General features: G+C 33.6%; 3 protein-coding genes across 3 annotated transcripts; 1 reads left to right on the top strand and 2 right to left on the bottom strand.

The window, feature by feature from the left end:
* Nucleotides 1-654: 654 nt before the first annotated feature.
* Nucleotides 655-14110, bottom strand: LOC145616977 (putative ubiquitin-like-specific protease 1B). The gene is made up of 6 exons (XM_081671687.1): nucleotides 14008-14110; nucleotides 12534-12708; nucleotides 12252-12383; nucleotides 12021-12158; nucleotides 11771-11907; nucleotides 655-727 (listed from the first exon to the last, which is right to left on the bottom strand). The coding sequence occupies exons 1-6, from the start codon at nucleotides 14025-14027 to the stop codon at nucleotides 655-657; spliced, it is 675 nt and encodes a 224-aa protein (XP_081527813.1). The 5' UTR covers nucleotides 14028-14110.
* Nucleotides 12791-13987, bottom strand: LOC145616096 (uncharacterized). The gene is made up of 3 exons (XM_081670804.1): nucleotides 13666-13987; nucleotides 12853-13379; nucleotides 12791-12794 (listed from the first exon to the last, which is right to left on the bottom strand). Exons 1-3 carry the CDS (start codon nucleotides 13975-13977, stop codon nucleotides 12791-12793), a joined length of 843 nt encoding a protein of 280 aa, XP_081526930.1. The 5' UTR covers nucleotides 13978-13987.
* A 2280-nt stretch (nucleotides 14111-16390) lies between the features above and the next one.
* Nucleotides 16391-23177, top strand: LOC145618030 (uncharacterized). The gene is made up of 8 exons (XM_081672806.1): nucleotides 16391-16664; nucleotides 18769-19236; nucleotides 19961-20141; nucleotides 20230-20518; nucleotides 22046-22118; nucleotides 22204-22294; nucleotides 22422-22501; nucleotides 22627-23177. Exons 1-8 carry the CDS (start codon nucleotides 16617-16619, stop codon nucleotides 22873-22875), a joined length of 1479 nt encoding a protein of 492 aa, XP_081528932.1. The 5' UTR covers nucleotides 16391-16616; the 3' UTR covers nucleotides 22876-23177.
* Nucleotides 23178-24270: the final 1093 nt, after the last annotated feature.

The raw sequence follows: 24270 nt of genomic DNA, 5'->3' as shown, positions 1-24270 counted from the left end.
CATCTAATCAACTAACAACTAAGGAAATCAAGAATCAACAAAATCAAGCATCAAACATCAAGCATCAAACATCAAAATCAAGCATCAAACATCAAACATCAAAATCAAATAAACAAACATGAATATTAAACAAAGCAATAAAATGAGATAGAGTTAGAAATGCTCATTGATAATAGAGAAGATCTTCAACACAATTGTCACTCTTGCATCATCAATCTCTCAAGCACCATTAAATTCCTCACTTTCTCTCCCCAAATCTACTCCTAAACTAACCCTAAAACTAGAGAGAGAAACTCTCAACTAAGCTAAAATTATGATAAAAATATGAATAAAACTTGCTTACAAAATCGGGTTACATTTATATAGGAGGCCCGATACAAAACCGAGCAAAACCAGGAACCCGGGGAGGCGCACCCACGCTGGCTGGTGGATGTGCGCCCGCGCTCCTCTGGGTTCTTCGGTTCTTCTCGAGGCTTCGTGCAATCGGTCAGGGACTTCGAGTGAAGCAATATGGTGATGATGAACACTAAGAGTGGAAGCTCCAAAAGCACTTTACAGTGGGTTCAACACCACTCCTTCATGAGAGCAAGGCATGAGAGTACAAGAGGTAGAACTTGGAGAGTTTACTTGCTTGCACCGTGAGCTTCCCCAATGCTATAAGCTTGTTCCAAAAGCATCTTCCACATTAGTAAACCACCAATATCTTGACATGAACCTCTTACAATACCTACAACCATGAAAATAGAGCAAATAAAGGAGAAAATACTAAAAAACCATCAAAATGCACAAAACCACAAAATAAGAGAGAAAAGGTTAAACAAAAAGGAAAAACATAAAAATAAGCATTTATTAAGAAGGAAAGCTATGAAAATAAGGTGAAAACAACAAAAATACTCATCAAATGGGTGCCATTTATGACACCCATCAAATGCCCCCAAGCATATCTTTTGCTCGTCCTCGAACAAAACAAAACCAAGGAATGGAAAATGATGAGCTTATCCAAACAAACAAAAGAAGATAGGAGACAAGGCTATACACTAACTCACTTTTGTAGGAATCACGGTGAATTTTAGCAACTAAAGACAAGCCTAGAGAATGAGTGATGCTCTCGTAAAGGTTTTCTAAGAGATTAACCCATAACTCTCATAATAATACAAACAAGGCAAAGCATGAAAAAGAAATCAAGAGAAAAGCAAAACAAACCAATGTTCATGGAAGGACTTTTCCAAATGTACAAGCACAAATGAATGCAATTCTTTCTAAACAAATAAGGGAGTGCACGTTTAAAGATATCTAAGGTTGATTGAAACATAAATATGCTAAGCATAGAGAACTAGTAAACACAATCCACCTTCATCCCATTCTATCTTATCGCGTTCTCCCTACTAGTCTAAATCTTCCCCTATTGAGCATCTCAATAGTTCCTCGAAGGAACCGAAAAAGAAGACATTTTGGGCTCCTCGACGTCTTGACTATGCATTCCCTCACTATAGGCTATGACTTTTATTTCCCTCTCCCGATATGTGAATCAACCTCTAGGTCTAAAGGACTTTCTTAGGTTGTAATGTAAGGGCAAAAAGGGTGAGGGTGATGAGTGACATTTAAGGCACTCATTTGATCTCTTTTAGGATGATTTTAATTTCATTTTGTAGCTCTTTTCCTTAGTTTTTCTTAGTTTTGCTCTTTATTTCGTTACTTTGTGCTTTTCGTAGTTAGTTTCTTTATTTTGTGCATTTCTTTTTTTATTCGTTGTTTTTCTTTATTACTTGTTTATTTTCATTTGTTTTTAGGTTATGATCGAGCTTCCAAATATTTCCGAGTTTCCCTTCTACATTTATCATCATATTGGATGCCTTGTGCTAGCATTTGGAGCTTCAAGCTTGGAGGAACTCAAAGGGCAAGTCTAGAGACCGGTGCACGCATGCGGTGGGGGCATCATCTATGCTACAAACCCACCAAAATGCTCATTTCAAGACTGCATATTTTGATGTTCATCACCATCACCAAGTCATGCGCACAAGGTTGATCAAGATCGAAGAAGGGGAGGAGGAAGACCCTCCTAGGTGCGGGCGCACCAGTGGCGCGTGCGGGCGCACCTACCTGGGTTTGTGCCCGTACCCTGCTCCGTACGCCCTCTTCTCCCTCTTGTGCGGCCGCATCTCCGTGGGTCTATTTTTGGACGATCTAATCGACTTTTTCCTTGTATATATATATAGTAGTTTCTTTTTATTTTTAGGTAGATTTTGAAGAGATTTTTAGAGAGAATCATTAGAGGATAATTAGAGAAGTACTTAGAGGGAGAATTAGAACTTTTGATCATATTTTTGTAGAGAGAAAAAACTCTAGTTTGAAGAGAGAGAAATTCATGGTGTATTGTTGATGATTCAAGATTTCTTCATTCCAATTGATCTTTGATCAAGTTTTGTAAGGTTTACTCATCTTTGATTCAATATAAGTTTGATTTTAGTTGATTTCATTTGTTTTTCATATGATTGTTGATTGTTTGAAGTTTGATTGAAGTTAAATTGAAGTTTCATTGATTTTTATATTGATTTTAGATTTCTTAATATGATCATGATGAAATTGTTGATTAGTTTTGTTTTGATCTTAATTACCATGATTAGTGAGTAGTTTACTTGCTAGGGTAATGGTGAAGCATGTATGAGTAATGGATTTGTGTTAATTGGGGATAATTGATGGAGTTGATGATGTGATTAAACTTGGTTGATGAATCATGTGCATGTGTGTGATTAATTGATGATTGGCCAACTTTGATTGTTGCACTAGATTGCATTGTAAATTCACATTAATACGGACCATTGATTTGTGGCTTGCATTTACACGATTGAGGTGTCTTGTGATGTTTCCTAGCGAGAGTTGTTTGTAGTTGACGCTAGTTAGACCTCTTGGAGAATAGCTTGTAATGCTCTTTTGGTTGCATGATTGATTTTCCCTCACATTGTTTGATCTGACTTAGCAAATTTGACCTCCCAATTAGCCATCTCCATTATGAATGCATGTGGATCCTAGCCCTAGTGTTTATCATCTTTGATTTCTAAAAGTTTAATTTTTGTGGTTAGCTCTAGTTTTAGCATTACAAACCCACCTTTGATTTCGGGATAGCTTAGCGAAAGACAATAGAGTGATAGACCATCACTCACTATTCTTTGGGTTCGACCCTTGACTTGCTACTATACTTGTATAGGGGTTGGTTGAGTGTTATAAATTTTGTTTGACCGGTTAGGGAGAGTAGTCCAACGACCTACCATTTTGCCATCGATCAAAATGGCTCCGTTGCCGGGGAATGGTGTCGTGATTGTGTATTGTTGTTCGAGTCTATTCCATCTTATTAAAAAACTCAAAAAGATTATATTTCTTTCTTTTAGGCTACACTTGTAGCCGTGCATCTAAGAATTTCTTTTGAGATTTTGCATGCATAGCGCTCGTGATCGATCTATTGTGTCTTTTGACCCGGAAATCGAGAGGACACTTTCAAGGAGAAGAATAACCAATCGATCTTTGGAGTATAGTTCTTCAAGTGAAGAGGAGTTTGAAGAAGAGATGCAAGGAGGAATGGGTGAGAATCCTTTGGGTTCAATTGAATAGACCATCACTCATTATTCCTTTGGGTTCGACCCTTGACTTGCTAATATACTTGTATAGGGGTTGGTTGAGTGTTATAAATTTTGTTTGATCGGTTGGGGAGGGTAGTCCAATGACCTACCATTTCGCCATCGATCGGAGGGTAGGCTTAAAATTTCAAATTTGGTGGTTAAACTAAATTGTGAATCAAAGATTGGCCAAATCTTAACACCAAAACCAAGTAATCGCCAAACAAAATCACCAACACCCCCAAGCTTATTCAAAGCTAAGATCACAAACATATACACAAAAAGCGTGAGAACGTTTCCCCCCAAGCTTAAATGGAGCATTGTCCTCAATGCTCTAAATCGGGAGAAATACACTCACATCAAAATATTTTTGTATTTTTCATATTCACTTTTTTTTTCATTTTTCATTATTGCTTTGTCCTTGCCTCTTTTAACTTTGGATGGCTTTTTCAACTTTGCACTTGCTATGTCCTTGCCTTTTTTTTTTTTTTTTTTTAAAACTTTGGACGGCTTTTTCATTTATTCATTTGCCATTATTCACACAAGAATCACAACACAAACTTGCATTCAAGAGAACCAAATATACAAACTCCTCCACCACAAACTTTGACAATAATGATCATTTGCTTCATAAAAACCAAGAATGGAAACAAAAACCAAAAGATGTGTTTGTCCTCCCTAAATGGTTTGGTCTCGGACTTGGGAACTATGAGTCAAGATTCTACATAAGGTCCGTAATAGTCAAGGATCCATGCCGCTCATGCAAGTATATGTTGAAGGCTTGAAAAAGTTAAAATCTCATATGGATGTAGCAAAAACTCACTATTGGTGTCAAATCGACTATAGGAAGCAACTACCTATCATGCCACAAACAAGTAGGTCCCACTAGTTCTAGACACGCTACCTTAGCATGCTTTATCCTAGAATCAACCAAGCATACTCTCAAATCGTGCACACTGTTACCATTTAAGAAGAAAAACATTCAATTATACAAGTCCAAATGTTATTATGTCCAAAGCAAGAACAAAACAAAACACAATGCAAATATGCCTTGATAGAAACAGAAATCTTTTTGGGGTTTTTCAAAATATAAGAACATGGAAAAGCATGTACAAAGGTGCATGGCATATTTGAATCATCATCCCACCAAACATGATAGAATACCCTCCTCCAAGCTTGAATGAGACAATACACTCAAACATATATCAAATCATCCATGGGAGGGGAAAATAAGGAGATCAATCCAATAAACCAACACATGTCTAACATGGCATCAACCATTAGAGAAAGAGCAATGAAGGATATTACCGGATATGAGGTGGGTGTAAATACCAGCAAATTACCCAATATAATTAAACCTTTCAAAGCTAAATTCTCAAGAATTGAACCTTGATTTCCATATTCTAGCAAAAGTAGGAGTCAACCTTCCTTGATTCTTGATCCAAATCGAAGCACTAAAGTATATTAAGTCATGTACCTAGAAAAATGCACACAAACATTTCCATGAGAGAAAATCTATTCTAAAAACAAAAGAAAATCTAATCTAAAACACGGGTTACTTCCCGAGAATGGCTTGCTTAAGGTCTAAGCTTGATCGCTCTAGAAGATAATAATTCAACACAAGCAAGAGCTTGTCAAATGCACTACAAATCATTTCATAAGATGAACGGTAGGCAAATGAAGGGATAAGAACGTGCAACAAAATTGTTGCACGCAAGTGAGAAGGGATATGCCAAAAGAAAGAAGAAAAGGGATTAAAAGGAAAAACAAGAAAATAAGAAGAAGAAAAAGAGGAAAAATAAGAAGGGAAAGAAAAGTAAAAAGGCAAATCCTCCTCACTAAATTTTTGGTTGGCATAATTCCTCTTTTCCTCAACAATGATGAAATAAGGGACATGAAAATTATCCATAGAAAGAGGCTCCCTAATAGGTTCTTTGAGATAGGAAGGGAGAAAAATAGGGCAAGAAGGGATGTGGTCAAACCTTTGAGAAAAAGGGGTATGAGAAATAGGAAAAGGGGTAGCTACTCCCTCAACACAAGATCTCAAATCGCCAATGAGGGCGTGAAAATTAATCAAGAGTCCTGAAATGAAGAACTCTCACAATCTCCACCTCCCTCAAGCTCAAAAACTCCAAGAGAATCAACCTCATCCTCCTTTCCACCACAATAAACAACCTTTCCTTCAACTATCTCCAAACCTAAGTCCTCAAACCCGTGCATGAATGGAGGTAGAGTCATCACAAACACATCTAAGTCCCAAAAAGCGTTCTCAATGAACTCATCCAAAAATCTATAAATCCTCATATGACTCTGCAAAACAAATAGGACGTTACCTCAAAAGTGACTATGTACTCATAGATTGAAGGCTCATAAACATACACTTGAGGCTCATCAAGATGTGAAAGAGGGTAAGGATTTTCTAATTCAAATCTCTCTTCATTCACAACTCCTTCACCATCACTCATATGCTTACCATTGGGATCCTCACACTCTCTTGGTTGCTCAAAATCATCATCATCATCCTCAAGACACACATTAGATTTAGAGTTTTCATAAACAAGCATCAAAGACGACAATTGGCTTTCTAGCTCTTCACCTCTCCCTCTTCTCTCCTCAAGATGTTCCTCACTCTTTTTAAAACATTCCTCACTCTTTTTCATCATCTCCAATTAGCTTCTCATAGAATTAAGAATGGACTCCTTATTAGGCCCAAGATCATCACTAAGCTTAATATGCCTAATTTGAGTTTCTAAAGTAGCAATTAGAGATTCAAAAGGTGTAGAAGGTTTAGGCTCAACAAGAGAAGAAGAAGTACAACCAATATTGAAAGAATCAACATTAAGATCATGCGCGTATACATCACATTGGGGAGTGGGGGCACAATCAAGCATATGAGATTTGTTATTAAGGCATGGTAAATAATGAAGAAAATTGAGACACACCATTAGCATCAACTTGAGCATGTACTTCATCATCATGAGCAAAAGAGGAAATAGAAGTGAAAGCATTTGTTCTAGGTTCACTAATGGGATCATGTGACAAATCATGGGAAATCATGCTAATATTAGAAGAATCAAGATTTTTCACATCAACATTAGAATCACTACTACCCATATTATAAACATCCCTAGCAAACCAAGCATAGAAATACCAAGCATCATCAATTGACAATGCTCTAAATTCACCATTATATATGCTTTCAACTACATTCCTAGTGTAGACACCCAATTGTGTCTCCCTAAAACCAAACCCAGTGATGAATACCTTTCGCATCGAATGATAATCGAATGAAGTGAAAGTGTGAAAAGTATAGTATTGCAGTAGTTTTTATTTAAAACCTTTCTTTCTATTTTCGAAAACCTGCTCTGTTTATGAAAATAGCCATTCCAATTTAGTTTTGTCCATGATAAGGGTCTAATAATAGTTTAATTGGATTAAGCACGAAAAGAGCTTTCCAACGATATATTATAAGCCAATTCCGATGAATAATGAGGAAGTTATGGCCAAAATACTAAATTGGGCATGATTTGGTTCTTACATTATGTGGCCCAATGATCTAGATGAGGGCGTATTATAAATTATCAATCCTAAGGCAATTAGGATTAATTATAGTCTTCTAGAATTATCTAGAAGGTTCTCTTAAATCTTGGAGTTTTACTTGGAATAAAATAAGTATTTTTATGGAAATACAATTTTCACCTTAAAACACGTATTTTACGACTTAATTATATTACGACTTAATTATATTAAGAAGTGGATTCTGCGTGGAAAACGTGTGATTTTCTAAAACAGTGCCTGGCGCTGGTCCTGTCGTCTGGCGACAAGATGTGTTTTATTTTGAATTGAACTCGATCTCTATTCTATTGGTTTTCGGATTATTTTTCTATAAATAGGGTCCTTGGAGCTTCGTTTTCGATCATCCACAATCATCAACAATCATCTAATTCTCTCTCTTCTCCTAAGCAATATAGCTTTCTTTCTCTCTCTTGCTTTCTAAACTAGCCCTTTTACAAATACAATTTCGCATTCAAAAGATCTAGACACACCTGGCCAAGTTCGAAGTTGCCTTCGCCCCAGACGTGAAAGGTTGATAATTTCTGATGGTTTGGACCCAAATCCAGTCTAAACTTTTTAACTCTTTATTTCAATCCTTCTAATTATTCTTTAATTTGATTATTAAATTTTATTGTTTTCCTTGAAGTTACTGACCTTTGTATTTTGTTATTAGAAGGAGGTACGAGGCATCAAATGAAGTAATTGATAAACCATCTATTTTTTTAATGTAGAGAGTATGCTTATATTTGTTTAATTCCTAGTATCATGTTAGAATGCTTTTATTGCTTTCTAGAATCATGTCATGTTTAGGTTGCCATATATTCTTTCTAATAGCATGTTAGTATCATGTTAGGGCTTAAGCTTTGAACTTTCTTGCTTAGTGACATGCAAGGTTTTGTTATTAATCTTGTTAGTATCATGCCTAGGATCTTGCTAATATTATTAAGCTTATTATGATTATGATGATGTTGATTGTTATGATTGTTATAATTATGATTATTATCATGTTGCTTGATGTATATTGTTGTTATTGCTTGATCACGCCTTTTATGTAGGTCTAAAGGGAATTTGTACTTGAAATCACACCTAATAAGATAATTAATAATTTTATTTAGGCTAATATGATATTAATTCAAGTAGTGATCGCTAATAATAGATTTATTTGGGCATTAATATTCAACCAACACAGATTAAACTGGTTTAGGGTTAACCTAATGTTTGCATGTTAGTTAGAAAGCGCACATGAATAGGGTTAACCTTATATTTTTATCGATGCAACTTCCATTCTAGTAGGAAGAAGCAGAAGAAGGGTTGTCGTTCTTCCGGCTCTTGCCAGTATTGGTATAGATTTTGACCTTCTTGTTGCTCGGAGGAACACGAAGGTAATTTGAATCAACAAGATCTAGAATACAATCTTTGAGGGTGAAGAACTCTTTGGTGGTGTGACCATGGCCTCTATGATATTTGCAATAAGAGTTTGGATCCCAATTGGGAGACCGTTTCTCAGGTGGTGGATCTTGACTTGGACCGATGGGATGAATAAGGTTTCGACCGTGAAAATAGTCAAAAGCTTCATTATAAGTCAAACCTATTGGTGTGTATTCTTCAATGGTCTGTTTTGCCTGTGGCTTAGGAGCATTGAATTTTTCATTAAATCCTTGGTGGGAAGAAGAGAAAAAGTAGTGATCTTTCTCTTCATTCTTTCGGTCCTGACAATGAGAATTTTTTTCGATAACCATCATCCAACTTGCTAGTCCTTCTATCACACATTCAAGAGCATAGAATGACATCTAGTAGTTTTCGAACATCTTCTTATAGACTTGACAAATTTTCCTTGGTATCGTCTAAGGAAGTTCTTTCATCCTCCTCAGTCATGGTCGCTTCACCAATAGAGGTTATATAGACTGTCTCGATCATGGGTTCACCTACAGGTGTGATAAGGAGCGAAGGATCGAAGGATATTTGATCTTCTGCGATGGCTAGAATCTCAGAAGTTTTATTGTCATCGATCAAGTCTTGAATAGCTTCTTTGAGTTTCCAATACTCTTCAATGTTGTGACCCTGTCCCTGGTGATATTTGCAGTGTTTATAAGGATCCCTCTCACGTGGCCTAGCTTCCGGAACTGGGTCTTTGATGGGTCCTATGGGCAAGACTAGTCTTTTGTGGTGTAGCTTTTCGAAAGTTATCTCGTAACTCATACCAAGTGGAGTGAACACTCTCTTCAACCTTTGGATTCATTGTTTAGAGGTGTTCGTAGCATGTACTTCATTAATGGGAGAGGGAGAAAAAGGATGGTCGTCCTTCTTTCCTATCGCATTATAAATTCTCACTTTATCACTCTTTAGAGATTTTGAAGAGGAGTTTGGATACTCTATGGCAACAACTGTTCAAATGTTAGGCAGTAATGAAGAATGCCTAATTTATCAAGTTACACTAGAAGACAAGCCATGGTCTGCACATCAAGTAAACTATATACATGAGAGCCAAACTGTATGGTGCACTTGCAAAAATTTTGAAGCATCTGGATGGTTATGTTATCATTGCATCAGAATTCTACATTTGCATTCAGTAACAAGAATACCAGATAAGTATGTTTCAAAAAGATGGACTAAGTTTGCAAAAACAGAGGCATGGGATAGGTTGAAGAATCAGGATCCTAAACAGCGATATATTCCATGGAGGCAAACAATGATGAGGAAATACTACAATCTAATCTTAAAAAGTCAAGAAAATGAAGACACAAGAGCATTTATGGAAGAAAGCTTCAGAAACAGTCTTAAAATGGTGGAAGACTTACTTGCTATTGCTGCTCAGAAAGAAAGTGCAGAAGCTGCTTCTAACATTCCTGATGTGGCAGACAGCACTCAAAGCAATACTGACGTTTCTTCAGCATCGAGTACAAGCACAAGTGTACCACAAATACTTGATCCTAAAAGAGCTGTAACAAAAGGAAGAAGCAAGAGAGCAAAAGGAGGACTTGAAAAAAGCAAGAGAAAAAGAAAACCAGCACTTCCACCTCCAAATTCAGAATTTGGATCAAAAACACCTAACTTACGACTCTTTTAAGATCTTTTTTTGAACATTTTTTTTTTTCGAAATTAATATACCTTGTATTGTTAAGCTTCAGAAACAGTCTTAAAATGGTGGAAGACTTACTTGCTATTGCTGCTCAGAAAGAAAGTACAGAAGCTGCTTCTAACATTCCTGATGTGGCAGACAGCACTCAAAGCAATACTAAAGTTTCTTCAGCATCGAGTACAAGCACAAGTGTACCACAAATACTTGATCCTAAAACGGCTGTAACAAAAGGAAGAAGCAAGAGAGCAAAAGGAGGACTTGAAAAAAGCAAGAGAAAAAGAAAACCAGCACTGCCACCTCCAAATTCAGAATTTGGTTCAAAAACACCTAACTTACGACTCTTTTAAGATCTTTTTTTGAACATTTTTTTTTTTGAAATTAATATACCTTGTATTGTTAAACTATTTTTCTTTTGTTTTTTTACTCTATGACAAGTTTAATGAAAATGTGATTGACACTTTTATTAGCAGATATTTAATTCTTGGAAACATCAACTTATGTTACCCTTTTAACGTATAAAAGTAACCCTTTTCATGAATTAAAGTGACCCTTTTCATGCATAAACGTTATCCTTTATATCCACTAAAAGTTACGCTTTCTGGTAATAAAAGTTACCCCTTTTGTCAATAAAAGTTACCCTTTTCACGCATAAAAGTTACCTTATCTATCCAAAAAAAGTATACCTTATCCTTTCTATCCACTAAATTAACCTTTTCTTTGTTAATAGTTACCCTTTCAAGTAATAAAAGTTACCCCTTTTGTCAATAAAAGTTACCCTTTTCATGCATAAAAGTTACCCTATCTACCCAAAAAAGTATACCTTATCAAATATAAAAAGTAACCCTTTTTATGCCACAAAGTAACCCTTTTTATGTACAAAAGTGACCCCAAAAAACATACACAAGAACCTTTCAAATTACTTAATGTATGCACATACATCAGTATTCCAAAAGAACAAAAAACTAACCACTAAGTTTAATTACATCATTTAACTTGATGTATATGCACAAACATTAAGTTTTTTCATTGTTCAAAAAATGCTCCTAGACCTAATCAACCTTTGCTTCTAACAGTCATTTCACCCTTTAGAAGGAGTGTACTTGTCTGTCTTCTTTTTTGCCCTTTTTCCTTTGGGATTCTCTTCGTCTGCCTCTGCCTTTGCTTCTACTTCAACTGCCATTATTCTTTCTTCATTATCTTTCTTCTTCTTTGCAGCAATTGCATCCTTTCTTCTCATTTCAATTTCTTGGCAATAAGCAGGATCTTTCTTCTTCTCATTGAACTTCTCTAATTCTGACAACACATCATTCCTAGATTCATTCAAATCACACAGCACCAGTGTCGTACAGATCTCACCTCGCAGAAATTTTCTCCCAATAATCTCACAATAGAAAAAAAAAACTTATCAATATGTAATTAATAAAAGCATTAGAAAGGGAAAAACTACATACAAAATAGATGAATAATTACTGTTTTGAGTTCATTTAATTTGAACGATTCGCCAACAAAATGGAGCGTGTGATACATAACAAACACCCCACAGTCCAAATTGTCAACTTTTTCTTTTCTCCATTCCAACTCAACAATTTGAAACCTATAAGAAGGTAGCTGAACACTCTTTGGATGATTTCTTTTTCCGAGAAAAACACCCATTTGATCACACTGACATAAAATATAAAAGTTTAGAATAAAATAAAACAAGAAAAAAGAAAAAAAAATTTAAATGGAAACAATAAGTAAACAGAAACATAACAATGAAATCAACATAAACATACCAAGTGTGAAGACAATTCTTTGGTATATTCAAGAGCATCATCACGCCAGATGATATTGTCAAGATAATATACCACCTCTTTTGTATGATCAATAACAAACAAAATATAGTGATTCTCAATAAGAACAGGAAAATATATCTGAAACAGAAAAAATTAAAACACTGATTTAGACAGATTAACACAAAACAAAACTTTTTTAAAGTTTTGATAGTAATTTATCATGAAATATACCAGTTCAGCATCCATAATATCACATTCAGGATTCTCATAGCTCACCCAACCTTCCCATAAACCGTGCAAATCATTAACAGCTTGTGAAACTTCACCTTTGCCAATGTTTTCACAAACATGCAAGAATGCAAACTATTAAAAGTATGAGAACTTGTTTATATAAAAAGATAATAACTTTAGTGCACATAAAGGGTAACTTTAGTGCACATAAAGGGTAACTTAAGTGCACATAAAGGGTAACTTTAGTGCATATAAAAAAAAAAAAAAAATCAAATTACTTACACTTTGCCTCACACCAAAGAAGAATTTTCGAGGACCAGAATCAAAACATGCCTTCTCGTTCAAATACAGACAGTAGCAATCAATGATGCACCATCTAATTCTAAGTGGAGCTACCAGGGATACCATGTCTTCTCTTGGAATTAAAAAATTCATCCCAATAGTAACAAGATTCTCACTGCAACAATAAAAAATAAGATAAGCATTAAACAAAAAAATAAAGGAAAAAAAACATATAAAATATTTATAAAAAATGACATTTAACTTCCTCATCATTGAATCATCCTTCAGTAAACAATAATCAAGAATTTCCTGATGTAACTTGGGCAAATTCTTGAAAATCCGAGCATTAGACCTCAAAAACAGAGTAAGAAAAGGAACATCCACACCTACTGGCCCACAGTCGAGTGAGCAAAAAGATTTATTGCCTCTGACGATACGTCTAGAAGCATTTGCTACAGAAGGCCCAGCATCATCCTCAGACCTATTCATCAAAACACTTTTTCCTTTACCATTGACATCATCCTCAGACCTATTCAAATTCAAATCTTCAGCAGGTTCATTATCAGGATCATCATTGTTATGACCTTCAGGTTCATAAAAATCACGAAACATTTCATGAATAGACTTCATCTTGTTACACTCCTCAATTAAACCATCTAAAAGCTTCAGGTAATGAGGATCAGAAAGTAACTGTTGTGTTTGAGAAAATACAACAGGATCATCAGAGGATAATGATTCAGTTCTGCGAGAAGCAATCATATCACTCAAGGTTTGAAAACCCTGTGACTGAACCAACAATAATACATCCATATTTCTTTTGACCAAAAGAAATGTTTCATGAACAGCCTGCAAACATATGAACCAATAAGAAACTATACAAATGTAAAAAATAAAAATAAAAAACAAATGAAAATTCATGATATATGCATAAAGTTACCCTTTTAAATGCATAAAGTTACCCTTTATTATGCATAAAGTTACCCTTTAAAATGCATAAAGTAACCCTTATAACTGAATATTTAGGGTAACTTTAGTGCACAAAAAGGGTAACTTTAGTGCACAAAAAGGGTAACTTTAGTGCATATAAAGAGATAATAACTAAATAAAAAAAAAGAAAAAAAAGAGCACTTACATCAGTTGAAATTTCTTTAATTTCATCATCAGTCATCACACTTTCTGGAAGATCAAATGCAAGAATGCGGCCACTTCTACCACTTGTAGAAGCCCCTTGACCACAAGTTTGCTTAACAACAGGAGTTACAGGATCCCTAACTTCAGGCTGTGAAACAGGATATGTAAGGGTATCCAATGGTCCCTGCCCAAAATCACCAGCTTTAATCTCCAAATTGATCCGCTTCTTAATCTTCGCATCAGTCCAATGTTGAATCAAAGGAAGGGTACTACTTTCCTTTTCTCCTTGGAAATTTAATCGATGAAAATACATAATTTGCAAAGCTAGCAAATAACCACTTACATTTTGAGCATTTTCATCATTCTTATAATTCACAACAGCCTTCTTTAATTTTTTCAAAACATATGAACACCAATCAAATGTTTTGATTTCATCAACATTTTCCACAGCCTTCAGCAAGTTCAATGAAACAGTCCTATTAGTAGTAGGAGCTAAGAAGCTAGACATAGCATGTAGCACAAAACATCTCTTGAATTCTTCACCACCATCATCCAAATCAACCATCCTAGACTCCACTTTTGACAAATGTAGAGGTTGCTTCTCAGTAAGACCATAATCATGTCTCCATGACTGAATGATACGTTTATCTACACTACCTTCTTCAGGATTCTTCTGAAGTTCAGGAACAGCAATCTCACTCATAAGCAAGCCAAAGACATCACATATATCATTTTTAGTAACTACAAACTCTTTACCAGCAGCAATAGTGAACATGCAGCTACCTCCATTAAAGTGTTCAACCAGCCAATGTAGCATTTGACGATTCAAAGTTTTCAATTTCAGATGTAATAAACCACCAAAACCTATTTCTTCAACAGCTTTTTGTTGATTAGGACTAAAATTACTCATCATTAATTCCAATGTGTGTGGTCTGCACCTTGCAATCAAGGGTCTTTTTTCCCTAAATAATAATAATATAAGTAAAACAATATCAGAATCAGAATCAGAATCAGAATCATGATATATATGATTAAAAAAATACAAAACAAAAAACATTTATACTTACACAACAGTATCAGAATCAGAATCAGAAACTACTTGCAATTCAGCATCTGCTTTGGCCTTCTTAGATACAATTTTAGACTTCTTAGGAGCTGCTTTAACCTTCTGAGACTCTGCTTTGGCCTTCTTAGGAACAGTTTTAGCCTTCACAGTTTTAGCCTTCACAGTGTTAGACTTCACAGTTTTAGACTCTGTTTTGTCCTTCTCAGGAGTTGTCTTGTTCTTTTTAGCAGGCTCTTTACCCATTCCTTTTCCCCTTGAAGGCGATTTATAACGATATCCACCTATTGAACCACCTATATCTAATTAATACAGAGGATAACCATAAATTACAAATTCACAAATTACTTAGGGGAAAATTTAGAATATATGCATAAAAATCCTTTTAAATGCAAAAAGTGACCCTTTTAAAAGAATAAAGTGACCCTTTTTACTGCATAAAGTCACCCTTAAAATACAACAAGTAACCCTTTTAACAAAAAAGTAACCCTTTAACAAGCATAAAGTGACCCTTTTAACTATATAAAGTGACCCTTTTCACTGCATAAAGTCACACTTTAAACTACAACAAGTAACCCTTTTAAATACAAACGTGACCCTTTTGACGGAATAAAGTGACCCTTTTCACAGCATAAAGTGACCCTTTTCAAAGCATAAAATAACCTTTGTCATGCATATAAATAACATATGTATATATTACTCACACACAATGCACAATGCACTTATTACTGGTACTCAAACACATATACACAAACACAATGCAGATATGCATACTATTCTCATAATCCAACTAAAACCTAACATCAAAATTTGAAGAATAATGAATAAAACTTCTGAAAACAAACATGCAAAATTTGTTTAACATGTAACAACACCACAACACATATATATCAAATTTTGAACCAATTATCACAATGAACAATAAAATAAAGCAAAATTAAACATAATAACTTCAAAATTGAAATTCAATTATCATAATATGCATAATAAATCAACATAAAACAATAAAAAATAACATGCACTACTAATTCGACATATATAAGCGAAAATTCAATTGAAAATTCGAAAAAATGATGAAAAATTTAATTAAACACACCTTCTTCAGCATCTACAACCTTCTTTGTAATCTTCTTCTTCACCATTGCTGAAACTAACACTACAAAAAACGAAAACAAAATCAAAATCAAAATCAAAAAACCTAAAAATCGAAGAACCAAAACAATTTAAACTAACAAAAATCTCAAAAAAATAAGTAAACTAACCAGAATTAAGTGATAAACAACTTCACAAGTGAAAGAAAAGAGAGAAAAAGCTCGAAAAGCAACAATGGAGGAGAGAGAAAACGATCGCAATCGCAAGTTCACTGGTTTTAGAGAGAGAAAAACAAGGAGAGAGAAAGCAACAACGGTTTGAATGAAAGAGAAAAACGAGGAGAGAGAAACTTTTATTTCTTTATTCAATTTTAGCAATCATTACACGCACGTGAATACCCACTACATTGCTTGTCCGAAAATTTCGCCATTCATTAAATTAATGAACACCGGCTTTTTTTAAAAATTTGTGATTATTTTATTATTTCATTGACAAGAAAATGGTCATCATTTTTAGTTATCAAATTTAACAACCATTTGTAGTCTATTTCTATTATGCGTTGCCCCCCAAACAAAATAAACCTCCACTAACCCCCCCTCCCTCGGTCTCTCTCTTTTCCCCTTTCTCTGTTTCTCTGTTTAGCAACCCAAATAAAAACATAATTTTTCTCCTTTTTTTTCCTCTTTACACATAAATTTCATTCATTTCCATAAAATTTCCCCTTTTTTTAATTTCATTTTATTGAATTTCATTTATTTTAATTTCCTAATTTAAGAAGGTTCTCTATTTCATGAAACATGGATGCTGCAGAACATTCAGCTGCCACCCAGAATTTTAATCAACAGGTAATTAATTATTTTTTTTTAACTTTATTATATGAACTTGATTTTTTTTAGCTTATTGCAAATTTTCTTAAAAAAAATCCCCATTTAAAAATAAAATATTCACTGTTATTGTTTCTAATAATAATAATAAAGCTATTAATAGTTGTAGGAATTATTAGAGAAATTATTTGTTTTTTTCATGATTACTTATTGAATATAAATAGCTGGAAGATCACATGATGAGAGCAGGTTAGTTGAACTGTAATTTGTAATTTCTTATTTTTTTTAGTCTATGTCTGATTTTCGATAAATGTCCTTTTTAATAATGCTTAACATTTCTTGTTTAATACGAGTATATGTTAGCTGAAATTCTGCATTTGTATATCATGTATTATTCAAATAGTGCGGCCATATCGTATGACTACTTTAAAGTAATCCTTATAACCCTGATCAAAAATTTATATAACTATTTTTTTTAAAAAAAAGTAACCCGTGTATACCGATCGAGTAACTTTTATAACACTAACCGAGTAACCCTATAACACCGACAAAGTATCCCCTAACACTCATAAGTAACCTTTATTACACTAATGAAATAACCCTATAATGCGGACACATATAAGAATTTGTGTGGCTCGTTATCCACCGAAAGAAAAAAGAAAGGAAAAAAAAAAAAAAAAAACAATCATTGTTTATTCTTACCAATTTTGAGTTGATGGAGATGTATCATATCAAACCCTTTAATTCGATTCCAAAATTCTAATGTAATTGACTTTTGGGTGTTAGTGGTTTCTGATTCATAGTTTTAGTGTATTTTAGTGCCAAAAAAAAAAAACCATTATATGTAAGAAATTAATTTAATGAGTATTGGATATGCTCTAAATCCTTATACTTAAAAAAATAATTAATCCAGTAACTTAACACATGAAAATGGCCTTTCCATAGATGTATTTGACCTTTTTTATATTTCTTGTGATCTTTTGACGCCTTTTGGCACACTGGCGGTCGCTAGGCCGCCATAATAGAACATTGTATTGGATAGAGCCTTAAACTTGGGACCCTATTGTGTATCAAATTCTTGGAGGGAATATTATTTAAATTTCCTTTTTTATATAATTGTTTTTTTGATGTTACTTACTTACTTAGGACCCATGGTGGGAACTAGGAAGCCATTTTTGGTTTGATAATGTATACAAGTAATCCTTTCGCTCTTTTCAATTCGTGCTTTTATAATAACATACTCTATGCAGCATACATATATATACAAAATTTGTTGGCTTTTAAAACAAGAGTCATTTTAAGGGTAATGCACTTGAATATAGGAACTGATGTACGAAATGAAGTTTGGTGAGTTGAAAATGTAAAATATGAATACTGGATTGCATTTTATGAAAGGTTAAATAACAAAAATTTGATTTAATTGGGTGTTGTAATTATTGCAAATGAAATATTATAGAACAAACTTAATTATTGTTTGCTTTATTTGCTGGCTGGAAACTCAACTATTATTGTAGATCCTAGTCACATACTAATCAAAATAAACTTAATTATTTTTGTATTATATTTTATTTTAGTTTTGCTTTTGCTTTTGCCTTTCCTTCTTGTAGCAATTGAAGCTTCAATTAATTGAATTTTGAATAATTATGTTTGTCTTTTTACTTGCATATAATGTTTGTAATGTCATTTATTCCTTTTTCATTTTAATTTTTTAATCAGTGAATTATGCATAGACATTATTACATCAGTCTCCCAGGCCATAATCAGTAATTTTTTTGTGTTATATTTCTCTACTATGGATTAAGTTTTTTTATATTGCTGTAGTAGTGTAGTGTTAAAAGATTTTTAATATGGAGGAAATTATTGTGGTGTGATTCTGTATACTTGAGATAGGTTGAAAAGTGTGAGTTGTGCCAATATGGCTATCTTATGTATGAAGCAGATGGTGTCCTTAGTCTAGAAGAGGAAGTTAGACGTAGTCTTAAACTCAAACGAGCTTCAGTACTAAACTGTTTTCTCTAATAATTTGGTTTTGTTAGATGTCAATAAATAACAGTCTATAGATTTATTTTGAGATATGTATGTCTTTCTCAATCCTGTTTATATTTACCCATGTTCATTCTTGCAGATGGAAAAATCGACTGAAATTACTGAAGAAAATTCAACTGGCCAACGCAGTAGGCCACTCCCACAACATCTAGTCTTAGAGATACCATCAGAGAATGTTCAATGTTCCCCAGAGGATTCTGTGAGAATAAATGTTCTTCCAACACCCAAAAGAGTGAATTTCTCTCCAATGCACAGCCCTGCCGTTGCTGGTTTAACCAGGTCTTCAAGCTCCAGCATGCGTAGGGACAAGTCATCATTTAAAAGTCTCCTCCCAAGACTTAGTTTCAAGTTCAGAAACTCCTCTACAGAAGTTGAAAATGCTGCCTTTCTAGCCCTCGGTTCTCCTTCTTCTGTGAGAGGGGGGAGACCGCGAATGATGAGGACGTTTTCTCTTTCAAAGCTTTTTACGCCAAAAGGAAATAAAGCTTCATCTTTGCCTGTTACTCCAATTGCACACTCTAACCCAGGGTCCACTCATGGAAGCAATGTGAGTTATTAAATTACTGTCTTAAAGACGTTAGGTTTACATGGTTTCGTGGAATTTTTCTTGGTTGGATAAAATTATTAACTTTTCATATTGAAAAGATAATTTATCTTTGGGTAAAAGGGTTTGACAATAGTAGTTTTGCATATAGGTCTAAAGCTCTGATTTCTTTTCACTGCATTAAGGCAATACTAATAATCTGTGATCTTTGTATTCCTTGGTACATAAATGTAGGTCATTGTAGCTTATATAATTTACCTCATCTCGGTCATGGCCGTCTATTATCCTGTCCCTGAGCTTCACAAAAAGATTGCTGGCCTTTGCTTAATCATATTGATTCAGTAAAAAAGAAGTGAAAATTTAAGTTCAGAAAATTGCAGTTTTTTCATGCACACCAGGTCTTGTTGCCCCAACTTCATAAAATGAGATATGTGCTACTATTGCTATTTATCAATATCTGAAAAGATATGCTTGAAATTTTGCAGTGCTTTTATATTTAGTTCAATTCCAATGATTAATCTCTTACCTGCCATTACTTTCATGTATATTGACTGTTCATATCATAATACTGCTGCATAAACTAACAAAATATGGCTCTTACCTCTTCCCTTGCTTCCGCCTTCTTTTTCTTTGGGAGATATTACATTTATGGGGCATGGAGAATCCCTCTCACATGAACTTCATCCATCCCTGTATTTGATTCTTAACAGATTTCCTCACTTTACAGAAAGGACGGATCCAATTACCTATTCATCGTTCACATTCTGTTCCAGCTCTTATCAAAGATGGTAGTGTACGGCAGATGGATTCTTTTGGTGGGGTATTTCGTGTAGTACCAACAACTCCGCGTGCTAAAGATGGACCCCCAGTGGCGCCAGGTGCAAGTGCAAGTGCAACTGCTGCTGATGGTATTATACTATTATTGTTTGGTTTTTTTACTTGATTTTTTCTTATTATTTTATGATAAATTAAAACGTTGAAAACTGTGTGCTTCAGAAAAAGATGATGACGGTGAGGACATTCCTGAAGAGGAAGCTGTTTGCAGAATTTGCTTTGTTGAACTTGGGGAAGGTTCCGAGACACTCAAGATGGAATGTAGCTGCAAAGGTGAACTTGCTTTGGCTCACCAAGAATGTGCTGTTAAATGGTTTAGCATCAAAGGGAACAAGATTTGTGAAGTATGCCAGCAAGAGGTTCAAAACCTGCCTGTGACACTTTTACGAATTCAGAATGCTCAGGCTCAGCAAGGAAGTAACGGACAACAAGCTGACATGTCTGGTTTCAGGCAAGACAAAGATCGCTAGTTTCTCTTCTACTTCAAATTTATATATATATATATAGGGGAGGGATCCGGTGAGAATAGGTCCATATGTGAGAATTCATACTTATATGAGAACTGATTTAAAATTTAGAACATATGAATAAAATTTTAGAACATGTGAGTAAAAATTTAGAACATTCGAGTTAAAATTTAGAACATGTGACTCAAATTAAAATTCTGAACATATGAGTAATAAATTAGAATATTTGTGTGATTAATATGTTTAGAACATCTGATTTTAGAATTAGAACAAGTGATTAAAAATTTAAAAAATTTGCATTATGAAATTTTAAACATGAGTAAAATTTAGAACATCTGACTTAAAATTATGAATATGTGAATAAAAATTTAGAACAAACTGATACAAAATATAGAAAGTGTGAGTAAAGAATTTAGAACATACGTGTAAAAAAAAATAGAACATACGCTTTAAAATCTGGAACATATAATTAAAAATCTTAGAACACACGTTTTAAAATTTAGAACATATAAGTTAAAATTTTGGAACAAGTTATTTAAAATTTATTACATCAAACTTAACTAATTTATGGTTTAGAACATGTGAGTACTTAATTAGAACATTTGATTTAATTTAGAACACCTAAGGAAAAGTTCAGAACATCAGATTTAAAATTTAGAACATAAAGAGTGTTCTCACATATGAAAAATTCTCACATAAGAAAAATTCTCACAAGAGCCTTCCCCTATATATATATATATATATATATATTCTTCTTAAACGAAGAAAGGGAACGATTATGTTACATTAAGGCATTTGAAACACCTTGGAACAAAACTAGTTTATCTTAGAAAACAAAAGACACACCATTGGTGTAAAGGGACGAAGTTATTGCACCGCTGATTATAATAACAACTAGGACATTGAAGTTGCAAAAATTAAAACTGCAAGTAGTAAGGTAGCTTTTGTGTAAAGGGATGTCACGTAAAGCTTAGTACTAAAATTCAGCAATCCAAGGGTAGGTGGTGGATAGAAGTGATAAACAATTTGTTCTCTTTGAGTTCTTTCCATATTAGCCAGTCCATGAACTACGCCATTTTCTGATCTCCTGGCATACAAAACAGTCACATCCCAGTCTCTTTAAAGTAGTCCACTTACATCTCTGATGATATTGCCTAATTTATGATCCATGTATGCTGATAATATTGCCTATGATAATGCTCTGCTCTTTACATATTTATACCAATACTCGTTGAAAATAATGTTTAACACTCCTACATTTTTATTTAATTGATTATCATAAAGAGACATATACAGACATTGCATATTATTTCACAGACCCTACATTTTGTTGAGAAATTTTGTTTCTTCAACACAAGTCACAGAAGCTAAAGAACCTGAATTACTCGATATTGGTATATCACTAGGTCATGTCTCCCTCCATTGGATGCAATATACAGATAATGATGTAATCATAATTGATTTTTTTTACATGTTTTAAATAATAAAAAATTAATTTTTTTGCTTATCAGGGTTTGGCAAGATGTTCCTGTACTTGTTATTGTAAGCATGCTTGCTTACTTTTGTTTTCTCGAACAACTTTTGGTAAGCTCTATGTAACAAGTATCACACACTTTGTATCAATTACTTTTCAAGTCCTATCTAATTTTAATGCTGTACTTGTGAACAGGTTAAGAAATTGGGTTCAGGTGCAATTGCCATCTCTCTTCCATTTTCATGCATTTTGGGTCTGCTTGCATCTATGACATCGACAACCATGGGTATGGTGATTTGATCTCAGACTGATTTATAACAAATTCATTTCCAAATTAATTTTTTATTTTGTTTAATTTTGAGTTCTCATGTGAAAATCATGCCAACTAAGTAGTGATTTGACCTTTTGTGCAGTTGGAAGAAAATTTCTTTGGGTATATGCTGCTGCGCAATTCATTATGGTGGTTTCCTTTGCACATATTTTGTATTCCCTGGTACGGTCTTCCTAAGTTCTCTGCTTTCAGTTCAATGTTATCGTAATCTAACTACTCACTTTGTAAGGGCTATATTTAAAGCAGCATTATTTGATAATGTGTTTTCTTATTTTCTGCCTGTACAGCTACACATGCAAGCAGTGGTATCAGTCATAATTGCTACATTTGTTGGTTTCGGAGTGGCAATGTGTGGATGTTCCATTATCTTTGAGATTTCGAGATGGAGAAGGATGTTGCAAGCTCAGTCAAATACCGGAGCTACTACTGTGGATGTAGTTCCTGTACCAATGTCCAACGCAGCTAACATAACACAAGCGACACTTAATCAACCTGAAACTATGTCCAATAGTACTAACTCTCATCATGGAGGTTAAATCTTTTATTGAGAATGTACATAACTACATATTGAGCTCTTGTACAGAAAATATTTTCAGAAAGAGGCTTTTTCGTAGATAACTTAGAGTATTTCACAACATTGTCTGTGCTAGAGGTAAAATATTTTTATTTTTTTTCCTTTTTTTTTTTTTTTTTTTGAATGTAATATTATGGAATGTTTGCTAGGAAGTAGGATGGAAAGCAATTGTAAATCGATTGATGTAGAAAACATATGTTGCTTAGTTTTCAAGCCTTATGGTCGGTGGCGCCTTTGCCCACCTCCTTTGGTGTTTGTTGTGGTTTTTCCTTGTACAATTTGGTGGCTTTGCAAATGATGCTTCAGGTATCTAGCTATACGACCAAATTCTTTCTAGTCTTTATGTTAGGAAGTTTCGTGATTGACATTAGAACTTCGTGATCTTTAATGTTATATGATAAATTTGCTAATATTGCCTTGTATTTACAATGATGTAAATATTGCTATGTAATGTGCAACTATTCCTTACTGTCCCAAAATAATTGACGCAATCAAACTTTGCACGCATACCGGTTTAATAGTTTGACTTTTTGTTACCTTTTTTTTTTTTATATAAGTAAATACTAATTAAAATTATTAAAAAAAAAGTTATATTATGAAACATACTTGTAAATCAATACCTATCTAACAACATATTTTATGATAAACTAGATTAGTGCCCATGCGATGCACAATAGCAGTAATTATTTTTTTCATAATTAATTTGTGATATGATATAAATATGAGGCAACGAATTATTTAAAACAATAAAATAAAAACGAGACAACTCATATGAAATAAACAAATATATTATGTGTAAGAAAAATGATATAATAAGGCCAAAATTATTAAAATTAAGATTGGGAAAAAAAAAATTACTGTTTGTCGTGTTGAAAATTTTTAAAAGTAATATACATTATATTACATTAATGATGCATGTTTTTCTCAATAAAACTATACAACGTAATTTCAAAAAATAAGTTAATTAAAATAATAAATAAAAAAAATAATGATGACATTATATGTTGTTTTGGCGATAAGTTTTTTAATGATAGCTTGACATTTGTATGTTCTGTTTTAGCATTAGTTAATAGATAGTTTTTTTTTATATATAATATATATTGCTATTACATAAATCAATGATACGCTACATTAAAAAATAATATGCTACATAAAAAAGGATTATATGTATTCTAATTGAAAAATATTATTTGTATAAATGATACACTTGTATGTGTAAATTAAGATTTGAAATTATTCTAGCCTAAAATTTATCCGAAAAGTCAGTTAACACTAATCACTGGAGCACAAAAACTAGTACATATAGACTTATTTTACAAATAGTAAATGTTGAGATCAAATGAAACAGAGGTAATAT

The sequence above is a fragment of the Chenopodium album genome, chromosome 26 (genome assembly GCF_948465745.1).
Source record: "Chenopodium album chromosome 26, dcCheAlbu1.1, whole genome shotgun sequence".
NCBI lineage: Eukaryota > Viridiplantae > Streptophyta > Magnoliopsida > Caryophyllales > Amaranthaceae > Chenopodium > Chenopodium album.
This window is presented reverse-complemented; position numbering and strand designations above follow the sequence as displayed.

Coding starts and splice junctions, on each gene's coding strand:
- LOC145616096 (XM_081670804.1), bottom strand. CDS start 13,977: ATGTATTTTCATCGATTAAATTTCCAAGGAGAAAAGGAAAGTAGTACC. Junction 13,380..13,665: donor TTAAAGAAATTTCAACTGAT/GTAAGTGCTCTT, acceptor ATATGTTTGCAG/GCTGTTCATGAAACATTTCT.
- LOC145616977 (XM_081671687.1), bottom strand. CDS start 14,027: ATGATGAAAATGCTCAAAAT. Junction 12,709..14,007: donor ATGATGAAAATGCTCAAAAT/GTAAGTGGTTAT, acceptor TTATTGTTGCAG/TGAGAATCTTGTTACTATTG. Junction 12,159..12,251: donor ATATTATGGATGCTGAACTG/GTATATTTCATG, acceptor TTTCTGTTTCAG/ATATATTTTCCTGTTCTTAT.
- LOC145618030 (XM_081672806.1), top strand. CDS start 16,617: ATGGATGCTGCAGAACATTCAGCTGCCACCCAGAATTTTAATCAACAG. Junction 20,519..22,045: donor GCTGACATGTCTGGTTTCAG/GCAAGACAAAGA, acceptor TTTGCTTATCAG/GGTTTGGCAAGATGTTCCTG. Junction 22,502..22,626: donor CACATATTTTGTATTCCCTG/GTACGGTCTTCC, acceptor CTGCCTGTACAG/CTACACATGCAAGCAGTGGT.